This window comes from Passer domesticus, chromosome 12, assembly GCF_036417665.1.
Source record: "Passer domesticus isolate bPasDom1 chromosome 12, bPasDom1.hap1, whole genome shotgun sequence".
Lineage (NCBI taxonomy): Eukaryota > Metazoa > Chordata > Aves > Passeriformes > Passeridae > Passer > Passer domesticus.
In genome coordinates, this window is record NC_087485.1 from 19,693,766 (window position 1) to 19,717,744 (window position 23,979).

Below are 23,979 nucleotides of genomic sequence, written 5' to 3' on the forward strand. Positions count from 1 at the left end.
GAAGGGAATCCTTAATGAGGCCATGAAGCAATTATTATTTTAGAAGTGCCATAATGTTTTCATTAGCTCATTTTTTGAGTATATGAAGAGAATTATATTTATGATATATGATATGAGTTTGGGATAAAACCAAGTGAAGACTTCATCTTCAGATGAGGTGAAGTTGAAAGTAACTTGGAAATATGGTGACAGTGGATGGAAGTGGAAGAAATTCTTATAACTCTTACATTTACTTTGCTGCTCTTCAACTGTAATTCATTTTTTTTTCAAAGCAAGTTAGGGGAAAAAAATTGGGATAATAAGGCTTTGGTGCAGAAAAATCTTTCTGAAGGCTGCTCTAAGGCTGCCCTGAAGGCTGCTTTAAGTTTTCTAAGATGCTCCTAGAAGAGGAGTCTTTCACTTCCTGTGCTGTTCCAAATGGCAGCATTAACCCCTCTGGCTTTTCAGGTGTGGCAGGGTTTTGTTAGAGAATGAACTGCTCAGGTAAGAGCCTCTGCTTGAACAAAACAGTGAATTTCTGAGTCATTGCAGTTCAAATACCTACACAGGAGAAGCTGGGGTTTGAAGTTGTTACCAATGACCTGAAGGAGACTGCTTGTCTGGGTCTGTGTTTAGAGTTGAATGGACTGTTTGGTACCAAACCCAAACTTGTCTGTTATATGGTCTTTTTCATTTAGAAATAAATACATTCATAGGATAGACACAGTTTAATTCCAAATGCACTCTTTTGCTGGAATTCAGTTTCCCTTCAAGGAATTGACATTAAAATTCCAGCCTGACATGCTACAGCCTTTGTAATAATGAACTTTTCTCCTTCACTGACCCACTCAGATTGTGTGGAGAAGACAACAAGCACAAATAATCACAAAAGCCAACAGTCTGAGCTGCTGCTTTGGGACACCGCTGGCTCCTGTGAGATTCTTGGACCCCCTGTAAGTGGTTTATCAGCAGCTCCACGGAATGGGCACTGCAGGCTGCAGGTGAGCACAGGATGGGATCTAGAGGGATTTCTGCTCCCTGGAAGAGTGAAAGGAAGTGATCTCTGCTTCCACATGTACCTCAGTGAAATTCACATGTTTAGAAAAAAGCTCAAGGAATTTTCTCAAATGAAGTTCTTCACAAGTGGTAGTATAAATAAGCTGTTATAATGCTTCCAAATCAGGCATGTCTACAAAAACCTCAAGGACAGGGCACCTAATTCTTCTTCACCTGTCTTGAAAGAGTAACAAGGTTTGCAGTATCAGCACCATGCTGCAGTATCAGCACAGCTGTGGCCCGTGCTGAGGGCAGCAGTGCCCCAGGAGCGTGGTGCTGCTGTGGCCAGCAGTGACTGATGCTAGTGGGGTGACTTGGCAGTGTGAGTAGCTCTGGAGCACTGTCACCCTCTGAAAGAGCTGTGTAATCCCTGTTTTTTTTCCAGGAGTCAGAGCTCCAGGCTGCGAGTTCCTGGAGGGCTTTATGGGAAGCACATTAGTAATTACATGCAGGAGGTCTGTGAGATGATGTCAGAACCAAGGGAAGCAATTAATTTTCTCAGTTGCCTTTGGTAGCAGACTTTGTGCAGCAGAACCAACACTATGAGTAGAACATTATATCTGAAGGAAAAGATCCCTCACTCCCCTTTCCCTGACGCTTAATTACAATAACATTTTGCTGAATGTTTCTGGAGCTCAAATATTCCAAGCCCAGGAGGTGGCAGGCGTGGGATTGGTGCCTGAAGGTAATGCTGGATATGCCTACAAAGGCACTGGCCAAAGGCAAAGGCACTGCTTGTCAGCTTCCCTCAGTAATTCCAAAGATATGTTTGGCATATTATTTTTGTCATCCAAGTATCTTCAAGGAAGAGAGTGAGCTGCTGATATTTTTTTCCCCCAAAAAAATTATTTCATTAAATTCTATGAATTTTGTTAATATGAGTTAAGCTGTTCTCCTTTCTAATTTCGAGTTGAATAAATTGACACTGGTTTGACTGGTTTGTTTCTTTCAGAACAAAAGCTGAAACAGCACTGTCCTGCACTGAAAGCCAACAGCTGTATTTGTCCACAAGAAAGCTGAATTAGCTTGGACAAGTTGCCTTTGAGTTTTCAGTACAAATGTTTTGTATGTAATATGTAGTGTAGCTTTATGACATTAAAATGTCATCTTTAACTTGGGCTTGCCCAAAACCCTCAAAATATGCCAGAAATGGAGCTGCAACTACTGCAAGCATGTGCAGTGAAATACTGAAGCTGAGGGAAGGAAAATACTATTGTAGATCTCTGGCACTCACCTGACCAGTCTGACAGCATTCCAAAAGCCAAGGACTTGCCTTTGAGAGAGGGAGTGGAATGGACTTAATTGACAACTGAGGGAGTGAGACCACAGAGAAATGATGGATGGATGGATGGATGGATGGATGGATGGATGGATGGATGGATGGATGGATGGATGGATGGATGGATGGAGAGGGCTGCTGAGATCAGATCACACACAGACAGCACACAGTGGTGTGTTATCCATGGCCTCAATGAGAGGGACTGCAGGACAGTGCTGTGCCCTGGGGGCACCAAATTAAAACCTCTCTTTTCCAGAGGAAAATGATTACCCACTAAGGACTTGGTATACTGATGATGCTCTGGAGATTATTAGAAAGTGAAGATTTTCCAAATTTTCTGCTGTTCTGAAAGAGTTCAGTTACTGTGCCTACAAGCAGAGAGGGAGACATAGGAGAGAATTCCATTTAATTAAAGACCAGTCACTGACTGCACAGAAAATCTCTTGAATGCAAAACAAAGGCAGAAGTCCTGGAGGGAGAGCTCTAGGCACTTCCAACCAAACCCACAAGTGGCTCTTTCTCGCTCGGTTGTGGAGGTCAGCGATGGAGCCTGACCTCCACAGCTGGGCTCCAGCTTTGGTAAGAGTTGGGAGCTCCTGTAGTAATGGGCTGGTTTGGAAACAGGCAGTGGAATATCAGCCTTTGATTTGTGCAAGACATGGGGGCTACTGAATTAATACTGGTATTTGTTTATGCTGTGAACCTGAATTGTTACTCCCAGGTTTTCCTGGGAAGAGCACACATGCCCCAGGACAACACTGGATTGTCAATAGGTGACTATAATTAGCTGTGCTTAACTGGCTGAATCAGGATGTTTTAACCAGTATCTCTCAATGCTGAGAAACTGCCAGAGAAACTGGCAGGATCTGAAATACTTAAAACAGCAAAATCCTGTCAATATCTCTCCCAAGTCACCTTTCAGCTGAACAGAAGTACAACATGACTATTAAGAGAATGCTGTCATATTTTAAATATTTTAGCATAGTTTCCACTGCTTTTGCATTTGTACTCTGTCCTGTTCTACCCCCTCCCCAAAAATAACTTAAATCTTTTGGCCAGTTTCAGTGACAAGAAAGATCTCACAGACAGCTGACTTAATCCCAGTTGCATGAAAATTAAGGGCTTGGTGATGATGATAAATCCAAAGATTTCCTCTGCTTTAGGCAGGGACTGCCAAGGAAGTTTGGCTGGTTCCTAGGCAAGCCCAGCCAAAGAAAGATCTGTGGTCTGCACACACGGAACCTGGTGCAGTGCTGGCTTCCTTCTCTCGAGCAGTAGTTGGAGGACAGAAATAGGAGCTGAGCTGCTCCCTGTGCAAGGGGACCCTGGAGAGGGGGCTGGGGCAGTGGCCTCAGTGGGAGGGGTGAGATGGGGAAGGTGGGAAGAGAAGACAAGCCTGCAAGGAATCAGGATTTATTAGTTCCTCTGTGTATGGCTGTAGAAAGCTGGGCCATATGCCTGCCTTGGGTTTATAGCCAGTGATGGAAGACTTGAAATTATTTTTCCTGTTGAAAAAAAGCAAAAAAGCCAAAACTTCCCTTCCGTGTAGAAAACCCATGTAACCAAAGAAATACTCTGTGAAGAATGAGCCAGATGAGCTGAATACAGAGTTCCATCATATGCAGAAATTAGGTGCTGTTGCAAAAGGGAATATTCTTTGAACCTCTGTTACGGTTGCTGATGTTAGCAATCAGCTGCAGGTTAGCTGTAAGTAAAACAAATTCAGGAGGGTAATTAAAGAATGAACTTCTCTACCATGTGCAGTTCCCCAGGAGAAGTGCAGGGGACTGGGTTGTTGCATAACAACACACACAGGATTCAAACAGTTGAGGTCAGTTGTTTTCACTGGCCCATTCCGTCCATGGAAAGAAAGAATGTAGTGAGTGTACTTCATCTTTTTTTTAAGCCTGCTAAGGGACCTTTAAAACTTTTCTTATAAAACATGGTTTATACAATTTTTTCATCCTTCCCTTCAGCTTCCCATCTCCTCAAAAAATAAACCCTGGCTCTTTCCCTCCAAAGTCTGCTGTACCCTGCGTGCTCCATCACTTGCTATAAAACTACTGATGGTGCAGGGGCAGCATCCCCATGTCCATGCAGAGGGAACATGAGTTTTCTGGCCTTCTGCTCTAGGTCTGTATGGTTTTATGGTGTTATTGGAAGACCACCACCTCAGTACAGGGCTTTTTTTCCCCTCAGTTCCCTGGATAAATGTAGTGCCATGAATAAAATAAACACTGCTGTCAGTCTCTCAGCATATTTTTTCCCTGTGCTTCATTATATAGGATTCTTTCAAAAGAAATATAACTCACAGTCTTGGCTGGTTCCCAGCACCATTAAAGGTCTGCTGGCACTTTTCTTAAGAATCTGGCATTTTGCTTCTCTTTTTTATAGAAATTCATTTCACCTTCTGCTGTGTAGAATTTCTGCTGCCCTGTGGCTGCATGGTAATCCCTCTCTGGCACCTGAAGATTGTGGATACCCTTAGAAGTTTTTGGAGGTGAAAGGAGCACATGACTTCTTCATTCACTACCAAACTGGCCCAGTAGATGATACAGAATGAGATGTCAGTCCCTAATCTTGGAGTTTAAAAAAAAAAAAAAAAAGGTTCTGTGAATGGCTCATTGTTAAAAGTAAAAGCACACGAAGTTGTGTTCCTGTCTGCAAGGTAAGGGTCTGACTGAGCCATTTGGCAGCATTGCCTTTCTTGGTTTTGTTTCTGGGGGGGTGGGCTTTTTTTTAATTTTTCATTTGTTTTTAAAAGGGAAACACTGTTTCCTGACAGTGATGGTGAAGTTTCAGCAGTGACACTTTACCTGTCCCCTTAATCCTTGGCAGGGTCCTGTGGGGACTTCAGCAGCTGCTGCCTCTGCTCCCAGCTGTGAGAGCTGGTGGCACTCCTGGGGCTGGGCACTGTCCCCAGTGGCTGAAGCCTGGGGGGCTCCAGGGCTGCTCTCTTTGTTTTCCAAGGCCTCAGGGCTGGAGGTGGTGAAAGTGCACAGGGCAATGTTGTAGCTGAGGAGAGGAGTAAGAGTCACTACCACTTCTGGCTACTGAAGGTGCACTGTTTGAACCAGATGAAAAGCCCAGGAGTCCCCTGCTGTGCTGTGGTGCATGCCCAAGAGACCCTGGCCAAATGGGCACGGTGCTCTCAGCCAGTGGAGCTTGCAAGAAGCTCTTAGAGGCTGCCCTTCATCTCAGCTTCTTTCTGTTCTCTCTGCTTCTCCCTGAACTCTCCTCAGCTGGCAGGGCTGTGCTTTGACCCCTTTCCTCAGCTGGTAGGACTGGTTTTGACTCCCAGCTGTGGAATCCAGGTGTCCTCACTGTTCCCGAGTGCCTTTCCCGGTGGTGTCCTGCTGGGAGGCTGCATGCCCAGCTGTGGAAGGATGTGGTGACATGGGATTGTCACACTGTTCAGCAGCACTATAGAGAACTGACCTCACAACTCGCCACCATCCCAGACAGTTTTCCTTCTGCTTAAAGTCTGTGCCAGAACTTGCAGTTTCTTCTTCTTGTATCAATTCCTACTTCTGATTTGGCAAAATGATTTGCCCACCTCCCATGCTGCTCATGGCTTCAGAACCACTGTGCACACCACGCTCCCACACTGGCAAAATGCACAATTCCATGCACCGAGGCACTTAAAGCTACCAGATGTTTTCCTGAAGCAAGTTCTTTATTAGCTTTTGAGGGTGGGGCTTGGCTTTTTTTCTTTTCCCCAACTGAAAAGCTAAGAAAAAGCTTCAGCACTTTTTACATTGAGAATTTCAAGGAGAAAAAAGCCTCCTGTCTGATGCCGAAGTTAAACTCTAATCACTGCTCAGCTCTCCTGGAATTTGGCAGCATACCAGGGCTCCTTCCCTTTGGCAGGTCACGTGGAAATACCGGAGCCTTCTCTTAAAGAACCTCTCGGCTCTTTTCAGGTACTTGCACAGATGTAACTTTCCTGTTAGGATTCTAATGCCTTTTACACTCTCAACTGCATTAAAGCACCATTCCTAATAAGCACCATTCAGATCTACAAAATTTTATGTTTGAGCAAAGTTAAAATACTTTTAAGTGTGTTTAAACTACATAAAAGCACTTTAAAATCTGGTTTGAATTGATATTCCTATTCTGCTGGAATAGAATCACAGTTTTAATCTTGGAAATAGCATTTAAATGTGCTTAATGAAAAGAACCCACAATTGGTTCACAAGTTTATGAGAGACTGTAGGAATATCTGAGATGAAGGTTGAGAGATGAGGGTCTCTTTGTTCATTTTGTTCACTGAGAATATTTAAGATTCTCTTTCAACTGCCTTTTACACCTAACTCACCAGCTGGTTTTAATTTATGACCAGTGTCTTGGAGATTCTTTCTGATGGGGAGTTTTTAATTCTGTCAAAGCTGACCTAACTGTTCTGTAACAAACAGATAATTTAATTACAGTGTCTGTGAACAGCATACTTGGTTTTTCCCTCAGTGCTGCTTCTTCCTTGTTTTCACTCTTCAGTTGCATTTTAGCTGGATGTGAAGAACTCAGTGATTAATTCCCTGATCTGATTAGCTCGATACTACGGTGGTGTCTTGAGTGCTGCTCAGTGACCCAGTTCCCCATTTTCCTGGTCCCTGTGAGCAGGCACACAATGGAACAGCAGGCTGTGCTGGAAACTCACAAAGCCAAAGTTATCTGAGAGCAATCTGATCCACGGGGATGAATGCAGTGACCTTTTTCCTGGATCATTACTTCTATTTACATATTAAATGTAGACTTTTTTTCCTTCCCTTGCTGCAGAGCTGTAAAGGTGCTGTATCAGGCAAGAATGTGTGTAAAGGATTCCTTTGTTAAATGTTGGCAGCAGCCTCAGCAGGCCTTGCCAAGCCAGTCCAGCCCACCCACCCATCCAAGAGCACGCCAGGTATCCCAGCCCAGCCTGGGCTGGGTGTGGACCCTCCTGGCAGGGCTGTGCCCCGGGAGCTGGGACACTCAGGAGCTGCCCCGGGAGCTGGGACACTCAGCACACACTGGGAGCTAGGACACTCAGGAGCTGCCCCGGGAGCTGGGACACGCAGCACACGCTGGGAGCAGCCCTCCTCTTGCCCCAGAACACCCTGCTGGAGCAGAGCTCGCTGGCTGTGCTCTCCCCGCCCCAGGAATTGGCTGTCCAAAACCAGATGGGTTCAGTGTGTCTGCACCTCCCAGCACCCCCAAACTGCTCTCGTGATTTAAATACATTTACACTTCATGTCCAGGGGAGAAGGAAGTTATTAAAAAGTTTGCAGAAGGGTGTGCTGGAGGAACTAAGCAAACAGCCAGAATAAAGATCTCCTACCACCTCACCTTTTGCTAAACCACTCAACTATCTTCCCCCTTTGTCCTTCTTCAACACACCTTTAGATTCCCTTTCAACACACTGACATGTTTTGGTTAGAATTGCAAAAGATTGACCAAACTAATACTCCCTGGATGTTTCAGAGATGTTTTCCTTGTTTTGCTCAGGAGAGTTTTCCAGAACTGCAACAGGAGTCCTTCAAAATAAAGGTTAAATGTCTCTGCAGGTAAATATGCATAACCTGTGTTTCTGAAACAGCCATGGAGCCTTCAGTTACAATCCAGAGACACTCTCCTAAAGACAACCACATACTCGTGATGTTTCCTGCAAGAAAAAGAGCTTTGTGACAGTTCTGATTTCCCCAGTTATACAAGAACTTAAATTAAGAGACTGTAAACACCTATTAGTCCAGCCCTGTGCCATAGCGGGATTTCCCCCTTACATGATTTCCTATTGTTAGGCCAGGTTCATGTGACACAAGCAAGAGTTACCCTCTTTCTCCATGCTCTGCTCATGTTTTCTTATTTTTTTCTTTCCCTGCTGCTCACCGTTCACCAAAGGGCAGTGACTTTCTTTTACACTCTTCACCTTGCTTGAGAATATTGGCCTCACCCTGCTACACAGGGTGTAGCAGAGAAGCTGTGGAAGGACTTTGCACAGTCACCTGCAGCTCCAGTTAACCAAGCTGTGACTGTTAGTGGTGAACAAACCCCTGACTCTTTCCCTGGTTTTCTCTCCTTGCCCCTCCTTCTTTGGAGATGTTTATTCAGAGGCCAAACAAGAAAAATATCTTGAAATTAAAAATCACGTGTACAGGGCAGAACCTATGAAAAGAGGGATCAAAGAGTTTCAAGGGAACCATGAAAGGGAGGCATGAAGTAGAACACACAGGTAACTGGAAAGCAAATCCCCAGGTGGGCAATCGACAGTGCTCATGGAAAATAGACCTGTAGCAGTCAGGCGCTTGGAGGCCAGAGGAAGATGCTAGAATTGTGAATGTGTTAAAGTCCTGTAATGTGGAACAGGTGACAGCGCAGACTATCACTGACAAGAACAGGAGCACGCGTCTATCAGACCCTGGCTGATAACCATGGCAGATCACAGGATGCAACTCAGAACACCTGAACTTCACCGTGGTACACAGCAGTACGGCTGTGTTAAAAAAACAGCTGCATTTCACTCACCTGGATTTGCCAGGTTATGTTGCAATTTGTCCTTATTTGTCGTGACACAGCGCCAGGAAAAGCACCCCCAAAACTGGATTCAGAGCCAGTCAAGGCTACCTTGGAAAACGTCACTGTTTCAAAAGACAACGCTCATGGAAGAACGGCGCGGAGGTTTCCGCTGCCGCAGCCGCTCGGGCGCAGTGTCAGCGCAGGGGCTCGGCCGTGAGCCCGGGGCAGGTCCCGGAGCTTGGAGCCGGCCCCGAGCCGGGGCGGCAGCGGGGCCCGGGGCAGGTGCGCGGCCCGTTCCGCGGGGCGGGCGCGGCGCAGGCACCGCCCGGCTGCGCGCCCTCCGGGGCGGGCCCTGCCCGCCCTTTCCGCTCCGCGCAGGGGGAGGAGCGGCTGCGGCGGCGCCGCTCGGAGCTGGGCTGCTTTGCTGGGACCGGGATCGGGACCAGGACCGGGTTCGGATCGGGACCGGCACCGGCACCGGCACCGGCATCGGGATCAGAACCAGGACAGGGAGCCGGGCGCGCGCCCCCGAGCGGCGGCGCTCAGGGCTGTGCGCCCCAGCCGGGGCACGGCTCTGCACCGGGACAGCGCGGCTCCGCTCCGCTCACCCTGCGCGCCTCTCGCACCGCAGCGCACCGGGGCGGCGCTCCGCGCCTCTCGCACCGCAGCGCGGCCCCGCTCCGCGCGATGCTGCCCGGGCGCTCCCCGCCCTGAGGCAGGCGCGGGGTGGCCATGCAGCCCTCGCTGCCTTAGCTGAGCGCGGCGCTCGGCCCGGAGCCCGCAGCCAACCCCCGGCGGCACCCGCGGCACCGGCACCATGAGGAACGGCGATGACCTGGAAGGCTTCGACGGCGAGGCGTCCAGCGCCTCCATGATCTCGGCGGCCAGCAGCCCCTACCAGCCCACCACGGAGCCCGTCAGCCAGCGCCGCGGGCTGGGCGGCCTGCGCTGCGACCTGGACTACCTGCGGGGCACCCTGGGCAGGCTGAAGCTGGCCGAGGTGGTGAGTACCGCGGGGAGCGGGGCTGCGGCCGGCGGTGTGAGGGGCGGGCCCGGCCGGGCCGCGCGGCGCTGCCGGGGCCGCGGGAGCCAGTTCCACCGGGGCCCTGTGCCCGCGGAGCCCCGGCGTGCCGAGCAAACCGCTGCAGGGCCGGGACAGCGCGGCAGGCAGCCTCGGTGCCAGCACCGCACCTTCCCGGTGCCGTGCCCGGGTGAGGCTCCGCCGTTCCCTCCTGGGACCCGCCCGGTGCCGGGTGCGGAGCGCGCCGGGCCCGGAGCTCGCAGAGCCCTCGCTCGCCTGCTTGCCCTTAGCGGGCTGAAGTTCTCCTTAGTGCATCTACTAAAAAGAAAGAAACCCTTAAAAAACCCCCGAACGCCAAACGTGAGGTTTTGTACTGTGAAATTAAACGTGAGCTGGGTTCGTTCATGTGCTTTGGACACCTGAGCTGGTTCAGTTTGATGGAGCCCGTGCAAGGCTTCGACCACCCCAGCAGTGAAACACGTAATAAACACCAGAGCATTTCAGCAGTTTCTGTGGTGATGTTTGCCTTCATCTGATCTGCTTTCCAAGTCACTATGGTATTTATATTTTTCAAATCAACAAATGTGTTTTTCAGGATATTAAGAAAAGCGCTGTTTTATGAAAATGGCAATCACCTTGAAATAATTTTTTACATTGTGTTGCAAATTCTTGTAACTTAAGTTCTTTGAGAAGTGTGATACCAGAAACATTTTAATATTTTGTATTTATAACTTTAGCATTTAAAACCACTGCTGGTTAGTACAAGGCAAAACTTGCACATGCAGGTTTCATGAAAAACACATTGGAAGTATCCTGGCTTCAGCTGCACACAAGTTTATAGAGGACTCTGGTGATGAATTCATTTTTTATGAATGCCTAGTAAAATCCAGGGTTTGGAAGTGTGATTTGTTTTCATCTCATCTCCTCAGCGCAGGGTAGGATCTGTGCTCTGCAAGTGGTAGCAGTGAGCGTGTTAGCCCAGTAAAACAACAGGGACCAGCAGTGTGTGCGTTGTGTGTGTTCAGGACTGGAGCCAAAGGATCTGTCATCACTGTGCAACATCTACCTGTCTTCGAGCTGTTTAAAAACTGTCCGTGTGGTGGAAATCCTGGGGTGGTGCTGCCTGATACGCTGAAATAATCCACCCTCGGGATTTTTGTTTCAGTTCCTACTGCAGATCCTTTCTGCAGTACACTAATAACCATGGCAAGTCTTGTTAAAAACATGTCATTAAAATGACTAATTACTGATTGTAACTGAATCCTTTATTATTAAATCTGACTTGCTTGGAACAAATCCCGAAGATATATGGAGTACACCTCGTAAGTTTTTAAGTCGTGTAAAGAAAGATGGGGGGAAACCACGTTGTGCTGGAGTCAGCGAGGTTTCCTTGTCCCTGGACAAGGACACTGCTGCTCCCAGTTCATCGCTGGGGAGATTGATACTTACAGAGCAGTGTCTTGAGAGAAGCTGAGCCGTGCTTTGTGCCCTTTTCATAAGAATGATCTGAGCTATTGCATGTGCTTCCCAGGAGTGTATGAATGCAGAGGGGCAGCAGTTAAGAAGAAATTAAATAAGCTAGTGTGGGGTGGAAGGCTGTGTACCACTTCAGCCTGGTTACCTGTACTCAAAAAAACTCCTCATTCATGGTAATAGAAGAGCAGACTACTGACATTTGCAAACCGATGGAAAACTGAGCAGTGTTGGAAAAGAAAGGAGAGAGAGCACATTCCACTGTGTACTTAAGTTGCTTGTTTGCCAAGTATAATTATTTCAATTACAATATTCAATAATGCCTTTACAAAAATACTGTAGGAACTGAAATGTGACAAAGTCTGTGGTGTAGAACTCTATGTCTTTAAAACAAGAAGGAGCTCCTGGTGCTCAAAAAAACATTACAAAAAGGAAAAAGGCAAGTATTGGTTAAGATAAAAGTCTATAAGTGTATTATAGTAAAAAAAAGAATGTTACAGGAAAGATTACAATGCATGTGCTTCATTTAGCATCAGGATTTATCTTAAAATACATTTGTGATTGACAGGCAAAATATCAGCTCAAGGCAAACATTGCTGCTGCTTGTTCTAATCTTTCCTTGAAGGGCTTCCCACAAACTGCCCTGTGGTGCTGAGGGAAGGAAAACTGCTGCTCTCTGTGGCTTGGATGGCCCTGCTTCCAAATGCCCATTTTTGACTGTCAGAAGGAACAGGAAATGGGGAAAACCCCACATCACTTAAAATAGGTGTAAGGCTCTGTTAATTTATTGTAGATTTATCTTTATGGTTCCAAATAAAGGGGTTGTTACAAGAAGGAAACCATGATGACATTGTAGGCATACGGAGTAATGTAAGTGCTGCTAGAGGGCACAGTAGTTTTAACTCATTAATATTTCAAGACAGTATGCCCCAAAGTGTCCTTTGAAGGGACACCAACATAATGGGTTATGATATTTCTTGTATGGGATTGTGCAGCTTATTTCTCAGCCTTGTTTTGGTTTTTGCTAAGTTTAGATTTAGTTGCAGACTGGAAAACTACAATTTAGGGCTACATCTCCTCTTTATGGCCAAGCTGAAGAGTTCCTAGTGCTTGGGCAGAGGTCAGTAATAACAGTGTGAGGAGCAGTGAGGGAGTAAGGGAAAGGGCCCATGTGGAACAGCTTAGCATTGAGCTGACTTCCCTGGTTTTGACAATGTTATTGCCAGGTGGGTGAGCTTTTCAGAAAGGAGTCCTTTGCCTGTGTCTCAGTATTCTGTTGAAATAGTTGTGTGTGTTTGTTGGGATCTGTGAAGGAGCATCTGCTGTACTGGGGCTGCGGCCGTAGCCTCTTACAGCAGCAGCTTGGAGGAAGGTGGGGAGCGTTGGACCACATCAGAAAAGGAGTGTGCAGGGCTCCTGACACCTGAGGGTGTCACCAGACAGTGACACACGAAGGGAAATGGAAGGGGGCAGGACCTAAGGTATCTTGGAGCTTTCATGTTTGCTTTGTGCCTTTTGGTTTTGTTCTTATGGGACTTTGAACTCAAAAGGGAGGTCAGGGAGAAGCCAGTGCATTTATGTGCTAGCCAAAGAAATGGTTTTCCTTTGGAGAGGTTGTCTCTGTTGACCTTCTGGCATTTAAAAGGAGCAGTACCTTTTCTCATGGAAGGAGTGAGAGGTCCTTGGAGACCAGAGCATGAATGTTCTTTAGCGTTTATTCTCGTTTCTTTCTGGCACGAATTTGTTTCTCATGCTTTTGAGGGCTTTAATACTTCCCACAGAGACTGCTGTACAATGATGAAATGCATATCACTGGAAAACTTTGCTATGGATGTCCTCAAATGATTTATTTCAGTATTTTCTGCCCATTCCCTTGAATTTCCTAAGGATAGTCTCTTCTTTTCCTGAGTGTGCTTGCTGAAAAGAGGTGTTTACTGTGGAGAGTCAGGAGGGGCCCATTCTGTCATGCCAAGGAGATGAGCTGGTTAGCAGGTACCCCCTCTTTGCTGGAAATAGTTTCATTTTAGATGAGACTGTCTGCTTCCCACCCCCACCCCGCTTTGTTTTAGTTTTCAACTTTTCAAAATGCATCGTTATTATTTTTCCTTGGTTATTGTAATTCTGCATCTTCAAAGATCTTACTGTCATTAAAGCTGGACGTAAACATATTTCCTACTGAAATTCCCATGGCTAGTCATGGCTGCTCTATGTCTGCTGCTCAGTTTTCCTGGGAGTGTGGCTCCAGGTGGGCTGCTCATAGGCTTGAAGGAAAGGAAAACTAGGCAGGATCCTGTTGGGAACCCTGTTGGTTCTCACTGGAATCCTGCCAGGTTTGTACAGGCACTTGATTTAAAGTAACATGTATCACCTTTAGCAGCGGGGCCAGTGGGTGTGAAGAGTTGTGCCTGGTCAGTTCCCGTGACATTGGAATGGTTTACCTGGAGCAGTGCGATCACAGAGCAGCCAGAGGCAGCAACCACTTGGCGTGTGCTGGCTGAGAGGGTGGATGGCATTTGTGGTGATTGGCGATGGCTTCTGTGGCTCAGACAGCCCCAGGCATTCTTCTCCTCATGTGTTTGTTCCAAATGCTACAAAAATCCATCAGAGATTCCTTTTAAAGAAGATAATACTTCTGCTTGGGAGGTCTCTGAGCTGCGAGGTGCTGATGAGTGCACTGGGAAGTATCACTCCATGCTTGCTCTTGTCTTCTTGTCTATAGCATTTGGTATTGCCAGGGGAGGCAGCAGTTTGAGCTAAATGAAATCTGGTGGGAATAGCAGTTCAGATGTTCACAGTTTTGAGAATAAAAAGTTCCAGCTTCATCGGTGAAGAGTAGCTGTGCATTGAAAAAAAGTTGTTTTGTGGCTTACTGTCATTATACATTTCCAGATTCAGAAATAGGTTGCGGAGGCCAGGACTTCAGTGGAGCTCTTGGCTGTCAGGTTCTGTTGTGATGAAGAAGACAAAATTCAAAAGCCAGGAATGCATGGGTAATTACATGGGTAATAAGAGTATTGTTAATTGTATTATTAATTATATTAGAAAATTAAAGTAATAACATTTATGTTCCAAGCAATAATTCCAGCTAATTGCTGACTATTAGAATCTGGTTGAAAGCTATTCTGATGTGTTCATTAATCTCATATTTAGTTATTGCTTCTTCTGTCTTGAGCTCAGCATCTCAGCTGGAGGGGAGGATTACATGGAGCCCCCCACCTCCCACCTGTGTGTGATGTGTCACATCTGAGGGCCTATCTGACTTGGCGGCTCCTTTGCCCCTGCAGTGCTCTGTGTGTGATTCCCAGCCGGGAATGGTGGCTGGAGCAGGGGGCTGGGTGCTTCCCAGGCAGCTGCCAGCTGTAAGGCAGGGAGGTTCCAGGGAGCCACATGATCAGTGTGAATGAAGGCAGATTGCTTTTGCATTGGTTATGGTGGAGTGTGGATTTCTGTCAGTGGGGTGTTAGTTCAGGGAGTTAATAGAGGGCAGTGGGGGGATGTTCTGAGGAGGTCACAGCAGCCAAGCTATCAGTCCTGGTGGGAAGCACTCTGTGCTCCTGCTGAAAAGCAGAGCACTGCAGGTGACACTCAGAGGGACCTTCAGGTCCCTGGCAGCCCTCTACCTGCCTTTTTTATTCACAGGTGATGGTTTCACCTTAAGGTTTAGTTTTCTTCATTTATTCTGCACTTTGGAGGGATAGAAGCCTTCCTCCTTTTCGTTGTGGATTTAGTTGGAGCAATTGATAGCTCTTTGTTCCTGTGCTCACACTGCCCCTTGCTGTAACTCCTCCTGACCCTCCTGCCCTCAGCCATCCCTGTTCCTGCTGCATGGGGCAGGACAAAAGGGTTTGGACAGTGCTGGACAAGGGGCTCTCAGCAGCCACAGCCTGAGCAGTGCTGGCCTTTGGGCTGGGTCCCACCACTCTGCAATGTCACTTTTCCAGACATTTCTCCTTTTTCATCCCAGCAATTTATAGTCACTCTGTGATGAGCTGCATCGTCCACCTTTTTATTCTCTTGTACTCTTCAAACAATGAATGTGTGTTACTGTAAGAAATCATTGTGGGTTTTTTGTGTCATGTGCTGAGCTTTGATTTTCAGTGGCATTTGTAGCTGCTTGTTCAGAAGATGTTGAATATCACAGTGGATACTGGTGATCTCTGGTATTTAGTCTTAGAAAAAGGCTGTTATACCATATTGAGAGGATCAGATTTGTAATGCACAAATATGGTGTCTCTTCAGTGCCTCTGAAACTCTTGACATTTCTTCAAAAAGATTTCTCTTCAAAGGTTGTGGATCTGCGTTGCTGTGTGGTGATATTTTTATCCTAATATTTACTGTGGAAAAATAATAAGGTAATTCTGTTTAGCTTCGCTTTTTATTGTTTCTTTGAACAATTAAAGAAATGACTGTGGCTGTCTTCCCACAAAAAGGTGGATGGATATTGGTTTCTTTCAGAGTGTCTCTTAACTACCATCTGGCCATGCTCATATCTTCCTGCCAGTAACCTCCAAATTCCTGTTAATAATTTACCTCCTAAGATGGTGGATAGTTTTTAAATTCTGATTTCAGAAGAAATTCCTACTATGTCTGTACCGAGTATGTTGTATTTTTTCCCTTCCATTATGAACCAGTGCAATAGTAATAGATGCACTACACTAATGTAGTTCTCATGGTATTAATAATTGGAAAGCTGTCTTTACTTCTTGTAATGTTTCTGGTAATATCTTTTGTTGATGAGGCTCCCTAGTGATTTAATTATCATCTTGAGATGAGAAAGACAAGGACTAGAAATTTAAGAGATTGTAACATAATCAGTGTTGGGAGAATCTGTTACTTCTGCTGAGAGTTAATGCATCATTTTGCAAAATCAACTTGCACGCTTTCCAGTAGCCATCATCATCCTGTGCTCAAAGTTGCATTTCATCAAAATCTCTGTTGCTTCAGGACCTCAGCAAATAATTATGTACTGAAATTTTGCATGCAAAGAAAACTAAATGCACAGTGAAGAGACTTCTTGATGCCTTAGGATTTTAGCTTTTATATTTTTCGAATCCTGTACTGCATTAGTGTATAAACTCCATATAGAGTGTTAGTTAACTCTCTTCACGTTTTGGTCAGACAAAACAATCCCTTTAGGCCTGAAATTAAAGGACACCCTGCAGCCTCAGGCCCTGGAAAGTACAAACAGAAGTGAGTTGGAGGGGAGGAAACTGGGGGAATATGACTTCATTACCTGGAGCTGTAATTGGAGGATTAACCCTTGATATGTAAATGGACCAAATTTATAATTGTCTGAAAAACTCCATCGTCCATCTTGCGAGTAGCCCCTCCTGGAGGCTTTTGGCTGGCCAAAATGTGCCTTTTGAAGGTCTTTAATAAATACCTACTTTTATTCTCTTAACCTTGTCTAGCCTCTGTTCTAGGTAGCCACTCCAAGGCATCATCTTAACAGTGGGTCAGCTGCTGTTGTTCTGTAGTGCTAAAGCCACCACTTATTAGAGCTGCAATTAAAAATACATTCTTACATTAAAAAAAAAAAGAAAAGTCACCTAATTCTCAGGTGATTTGCATAGTTGCTTCCAAAATATGGAAGTGATGTTTAGGTTTCCCTGGAACTTGTGCCATCACTCCAGAATATGGGAGGAGGGAAGCAAAAGCTGGGCAACACCAACTTGCTGTAGAATAGGTGTCAGAACACCCGGCCATGAGCAGAGAAGAGATGGGTCAGAAATATTGCTGGCAATGGGCAGAGAGGTCCTAGAACTGGTGTAGCTGTCACCCAGAGTGAGAGGTCACTCACAGTCCGCAGAGGGGGCTCAGGTGAGCAGAAATCCTCTGATGTTTTAATCTCACTGTGCACAAATTAAACTGGGAACTATAACTCAGAGTATCAGATTCCTGACTGTGGCGTCTAGTGAACTGTAATTAAGGCTCTGGTGTGTAACGCCTTATCTTGTGGGAGAGTGTGATGCATTTTTACCCAGACAAATGTTCCAGCATCCAGTTAAACTTCTGTTAATGTGTAACTTGGTATTCAGGTGGTGATGCTTGCACGTCTTTCCATTTTCTTAAGCTTGTATGTACATTCCCAAAGTGTTCTGTTTCCAAGTGAGCTGACCTGGCTGGGGTTGTTTGCTTCATTCAGGAGAGCCTGAGAGCCCAGCAGTGCCAGTGAGCAGGAGCACGTTGTGTGCCGTGTCTGAGTTCTACAAGGTGCTGCTTCTGCTGTGACTTTCACTGAAGCTAACCCAGGGCGTTTTCAAATGCTGCAAATCTGCCAGTGATGCAGCATTGCTCAAAACAGGTCTGGCATTTTTTTTTCCAAATTATTTTATGAATTGACTACAGCCATTTCCATATTAGGAATTTTCTGTACTTTTGTACATTTTTGAACTGAAATACTTGTGGCAAGAAAGCAATGAGCATGGTTGTGAATATTATTAAATGCTTAAGTTCTGCAAGTCTTTAACTTCTGTCTCAGGAAATTATTTTTGTGCTAGAAATTATTTTCATGCTAGAAACTGATAATGCCACTTGAATGTCGTGAATAGATTAATTAGCAGTTTGATGACAAGCTCTTCTGAAAGAAACTAATTGTTGCATTTAATGCTTAGAAAGGTTTTATCTAATGTAGATGAAACCTTTTGTTAAGCACAGTGGTATTTAAAGCAGAGCTGCTGTTGTAATTAGTAACATTTTTAAGAGGTTGGTGCAGCTGTGCAGCCCCTGGTGTGCAGGGTGGTGCTGGAGGTGAGCGCAGCCCAGCAGCTCTGTGCTGCTCACAGCATTTCCAGGGGCACGGCTGCTGTGCTCTGGAAAGCTCCAGGATGTGCAGCTGGGCAGTGGCACCGGGGCTCTGTGCTGCTCTGGGGAGTTCTCCTGGTGCCCTGTGACAGCCAGTCCGAGCAGCACGGAGGCTCCCTGCATTCCCCAGTGCAGCTGGCAGGGCTCTGCACGTCCTGGCCACATCTCTTGCTTTAATGTTCTCTTTCACCGGGATGTCTGGACTCTTTTTGCCTTTTAAGGCATGGCATCTAAGGGGGCCTTCGGGTTACAGTCTTGGGAACGTTGGGATTGCAGGGACATTTTGCACCATTTCCTTTAAACAAAAACAAACCCAAAAAACTTCAATGGATTCCGTAAGATTACTTTTAAGTTCTTGACTGTTTTCTCATTAAAATTTCTTTCTTCTCTTAGTATTTGTAGGATGTTTGATGTTTACTCATAATTGGGATTAAATGGGGTTTTAAAGGATACAGACAGATTCTGATAGTGATGAAATAGAACTTTCAATTTTTAAAATAGCCAAACAGGCTAGATAAACTAGAGGCCATGCAGACCAAATACTTGACAAAGTTTATGATCATGCCTTTACTTCTTAAAATCAATAAATTACTTAATTTATCTGTTTGTTACCAGATTTACAGTACCGTGTTTTAATATTGTTTTGACTAGCCAGGTTTCCAGCACAGGCTAGCCTGGGAACATGGATGGGAACATGAAGCCAGTTCAGAAATGTTGATTTTTTTTTTCTCTTTTTTAAAAGCTGAATAGAGAATTCTCATAAGTGAAGCAACAGAGGTTTTTCATACTTTATTTAAAAATAACGCAAGTAGGATCTCAGTAATGTGCTGTATTCCAGCAAAGAGTGTGTGTGCAGCCCCAAGACAAGAACAGGGCAGTTATATCTGCCCATTTTGTTTAAATAGGAAAGATATAAAAAGCTTTGCGTCCTTACAGCTTGACTTAATGGGAAGTGCCAGGAAGTGGAGTGGAGAGGACACTGCACCCTTGCTGGGAGGTTGGGGAGGGAAAGGTGGGGGCTGTACTGGAGGTACCTCCTGGGTGACCCACGCAGGTGTTACCAACAACTCATAAATGCTGATACAGAACTGGTGACTCTGCTGACTTCAGTGACACTAACTATTAAATTAGTCTGGAAAACTGACAGGATTTGGCAGTGATTTTTAAGGAAGGTTTTATTTCCCTGCTTTGGTGCCTGAAAGTGAGGCTTGCTAACAGAGCAGTTAAGCTGGATTTAGTCTCTGTTTTGTTACCTGTAGCCAGTTTTTACTCTGTGTTACTATTGTGGTAAAGCCTGCATGAGTAGCAGTATAGCAGCAAATGGGACTAATGGGAAAATACTTTATTCTTCATTCTTCCCCCACTACTTGCAGCTGGCAGTGGCTGAGGAAGATGCAGATGACCCAATGCATACAAAATTACATTCAATATGGCACCATAGAAATATATGGTGGTCTCTTTGACCTATTTTTGCCCGTTTTGTTGAAGAACACGATATGCAAATGCTGGTCAGATTGTGACAAAATTGGACTTGAAGAAACCAAGCTGAGTAGTCCTGCTGTTTAAGAATTTCCACTCACTGTTGTGTGCTTTAATTACGGTTTTTATCAGCACCCTGGAGCCTGGTTCTGAGGTCTGGCTGCACTGTGGTGGTTTGTGTGCTGGGCTGGTGGCCTGTCCCTCTCTGCTCCCCTGGGGCAGGCAGGGGCACACTGAGGCTTCTTGAGAGAATCTGACTGCCTGACCTTGGTGAGCTGCAGCTGCGTCTGAGGAACCTGTCCTGTCTGGCACCAGGGAGCATCGCTAGCAGACCAGCTTGTGAGGCTTGGGAATTAGAATGGCTGTAAAATCTACTTGCACACACTGCCAGAATGAGCACGAGACAGTGAATAGGAAAATTGAGCCTCAGATACAGGGATATGGTGAAAAAGGGGTGAAGAACCATCTGCCTCCCTTAGTTTTTCTGTTTGGTGCACTCACTGTAGCCATTGGCACAATTGATGTATTGTAGACACAAAATAAACCTTTCCATTTATGAGTTGTTCATTTTGCTGGGTTGTTCAAGAATTAAGTGAGTAATGCAGAATATGAATGGAAAAGGTAAAAATGTGAGACTGTGTTGGGATTTTGTTCATTGCTGTCTTGAAGGACTTGTTTCTTATGAAAATATTATGATTTGTGCTACACAAGAACTATAGTTTCTGGGGACTGGAGGCACAGGTTCCTGTGGAGAGGAATTGGTGGGAGAAAGCAATTATGTTTGGCTTTGTTTAAAGCATATATGGTCTTGAAATGAACCTTCCTGTAGGGGGTGGGATTGCTAAGAAAAGTGTTGATGGGCTTTTGTTTATGGGACAGGTGGCACACTATATCCATTTTTGTCTAATCTGGAAGGTTTGTTTGAATCTCATTCAGATTTCAGTGGGGAAATGTCATGTGCCTAAAACAAAAACCTCCTTGCAATGTGCCCTGGCTTCAGATGCTGTTCAGTGGTTTGTTTAGTCAACTGCTTGGTGGATAAAACCTAAAATACATCTAAATAAGACTTTTTTTTTGGGGGGGGGGGGTTAATTGTTTTTGTTTTCTTAGGAAGAACTATATTTGTTTTATCTGTCAAAACCTACTGTGTGTTTAATGGTACTTGAATTGGAATTGGTTTTGCATTTATCTAGCAGATAAGAATGTTTGTTGTATAAGTGTGTCCAAGCAATAACAAAACTCTGTACTAATGCAGTTAGCAGGAAATAAGTCACCACATCATGTCTGTAGCTTTTTTTGTTCTAGATTCTGTTATTAAGTTCACTTTAAAAATTGATGCATTTCTGGTTTAGCCAGTTGAGAATTTCTTCTGTTCACTGTAGTATAATTAATTTTTTTTTAGAATAAGCCTCAGTTTTGATGTCATAAATGCTTTGGAAAAAACATTCTGTTGTTGATTTTGAGTGTTGATTACCTTCACTCTTAAATATGACCCTTTCTCCTAATACACCATCAAAATGTTTCAGGCCTCACCAATATGTTCTGTATTTAGAATTGGTCTTCTGCCTAAACTGAGAAGGGGAAGTCAGCAGTAGCTGAATCTTAGGGTTATAGAAAACTGCTGGAGGTGGCAAAAGATCAGCTGATTTAGTAAAGATTCCCCAATATTTAATGCACTGGAGTTTTGCCACATTACAGCCAAAAGTGAACTAAGAAATAATGAAAACTTTGCAGCTCCATGTAAAACACTAGAGGGGCAATGATGATCTGAAACTCATATTTTCTGCTTTTATTTCTGCCATCACCAGCAAAGCCAGATCAGAAGTGAATTGGGAGGCCTGGTTGAATTTCTCTGGGTTGGTTTGATTGTGTTTGTGCCATTAGAGCACAATTTAGTTTACCCAGGGTGCTGAATCACTGGTGGTGCTTAAGCTTCCCTCTCTGGTTAAGTGTTGTTTTTCCTAAACTTTCTGTCTTGCAGGGAAAGTTTAATACTCCTTTGTGATTAAGGCCCCTTGCAGCCTCTTACCAGAGTTAATAACACTTTTCATGGAGTCTTGAGGATGCAGAGCAGGAGCAGGCGGGAAATCAGTCATTTTTTGCTCAGGGTAAAAGATGGTTTCCTGCTGGAGGAGCAGGACTGTGTTTGAGCCATATGATCCCAAATATTCATATCTGTGCCAGCTGTTTCAGATGTGGGAAATGCATGTGTTTTGCAAGGAATGAGACCCACTTTGTTTCATGCATAAAGTTGGGACTGCTGGGCCAAGGAAATGAGAACAATAAATCTAGATTTTAATTCCAGAAAGTTCAAAGTCTTCAGATACTTTAAGCGGTGTAAAAGCAATATATTCTTCCCTATTTTGTGCATGTGTATTCTGCTGTACCATTAATTTAAACAGTCTGGATGTAAAAATGTCTTGCTGGTGTGACATTCTTACTAAAATTCTGTGGGTATTTTTCAGGCAGAAAAAATGCTGACCATTTTGTGGTTTTTTGGAAATCATGCGTAATTATGTCATTTAACCACACAATGAGGCTTTCTGTGGTAATGTTTTAGATAAACAGGAAAACTCTTTTTTTACTTTGTTTTCATTGCAGAACTGTCTTTTTTATTTTTAATGCAAAGTTCTTTGTTTTCCTCAAAAATACAGCACAACATATTCTGACAGGAAAAATACACCATTAAGCAACCTCCTAAAAGTTCTTTTTCAGCGTTGGTACCTGTCACAGCAGGTCTTCTCCATTTTGGGGAAATACAGTGTTTTATGTCTGATGTGCCTGTGTTGCCAAGAAAGTGATGTAAATATGAGCCATTCACATAGCCCCAAGGCGGATGATTTCTTCATTAAGGGCCCTTCTCCGGGGGAGTTTGCAGGAAAGTTGAGATGAATTGCAGTGATGGTGGGAGGCTGGTGTGGCTGACTCCAGGGACATTGGATCCCGGAGCAGAGGCTCTCTCTCAGGAATTCCCTGGCTGCATGGAGCTGCTCTGGGGACTCAGTGCAGGAATTACCTCGGCAGTGCTGCACACCCAGGGCAGTAACACTTGCCAGTTTATTGAGGGCTAAAAGCACAAAATGGCATCATTGGGAAGCACATCTCCTATTTAACCCTCTGCTTGGGCCTTTTTCCTCCAGCCTGTGAGACGTGGTGTTGGCAGATGGGGGATGGAGGGCAGGGATGCTCTGTCACAGCACAGGAGCTGCACTGCACACTCTGGCAGAGCCAGACCTTTCCTCAGCTTACCTGAGCATAGCTCATTCCTCCTGAGCCTGCTTTGTAGACCAGATCCTTACAAGAGAAAGGTGTTCCTGCAGCTGGCCTGGGATACCTCTGCATGGACCTGAACATCCAGGATTAGCAGATGTTTCCATCATGACAAAGGTGCATTTTAATGCAATATTCACTGTACTTACTCTAAGAGTGGAAGTGGAAGAGAAACCAAAAGCAACTGCTAAAAAAAGACAAAGATTAGTGGTAAAAGAAGGCTATCCCAATTTTAGGGTGTGGAGGAATTAGAGTGGAATAGAAAGCTCTCCAAAGTTCTTGTTTGTTTTATCCATCAGAGAAAACTCTCTCTTGCCTCGGCCCAAGAAAGCTGTAGCTGTGTTGTTTGTGGGGGAGGGCAGTAATTCATGTAAGAGGAGATTTCCACCACATTCAACTTCTCATTTTTCCTTGGTAAACCAGCCTTGAAACTTCGGCTTGTGGAAAAACTTGTCAAATCTCATCACCCTAAACTCTGACAAGATTTGTGATTTGAAAGTGGGAGTTGCCTCCTATGTTGGACAAATGTCACGGTGTATTTTGTTGGCCAAGACCTGTGCTCTGATACTGTGCTGTTCCCATGGTTTTCTGGGTTTTTTTAGCTAGTCTTGGAACTGCAGTTGTGGGAGGCAGAAGCAGGGTCCTGGGTTTTGAGTGTTACCAAGCAAGGACTGAGCTGTAGCAGCTGGGGAGTTGGGGCTTTTCTCTGCAGCTTCGTGTCTCAGCCACCTGCAGCAGTGCAAACTTGGATGGAGCATGGAGGCTTCTCAGGAGGGCTGGGGGTTCTGCATCCTTGCTTCCTCTTCCCAGGAGAGTGTGTGTAGTCAGCATGGAAAGGCCAGGCAGCAGTTTGATCTGGGATGGGAGCTGTGGCCACAGGCAGAGCCAAGGAAGCTCTGGACAAGGGACTTCCCTGCAGTTTGCAGTGCCAGCCAGGGATGTTTCTGTTCATTCACAGCCTCATTTATGTACACTGCCTCGTAAGTTGTTTATTTCATCCATTAAAAAGCACAGGGATAATGAATGTCAACACATGGTTGGGATTTTTTTTTAATGTATCCTATCACTGGATGAGCTGTGGCCTTTGAGAAGCAGCTTTGGTTCATGCAGCAGCATTTGCACGACATTT

General features: G+C 45.2%; 1 protein-coding gene and 1 long non-coding RNA gene across 3 annotated transcripts in view; one reads left to right on the forward strand and one right to left on the reverse strand.

The window, feature by feature from the left end:
- Nucleotides 1-1,433: 1,433 nt before the first annotated feature.
- LOC135279565 (uncharacterized) lies at nt 1,434-9,098 on the reverse strand. Its single transcript, XR_010346775.1, has 2 exons — nt 8,813-9,098; nt 1,434-7,952 (listed from the first exon to the last, which is right to left on the reverse strand). It is a non-coding gene; the product is annotated as an uncharacterized LOC135279565 (long non-coding RNA).
- A 103-nt stretch (nt 9,099-9,201) lies between these two features.
- CMTM4 (CKLF like MARVEL transmembrane domain containing 4) overlaps nt 9,202-23,979 on the forward strand; it is a 36,775-nt gene continuing 21,997 nt past the window's right edge. For both annotated transcript variants that reach the window (XM_064387037.1, XM_064387038.1), the window contains exon 1: nt 9,202-9,806. In XM_064387037.1, the coding sequence (XP_064243107.1) occupies nt 9,621-9,806 (186 nt within the window). In that variant the 5' untranslated portion in view covers nt 9,202-9,620. The remainder of the gene's footprint in view (nt 9,807-23,979) is intronic.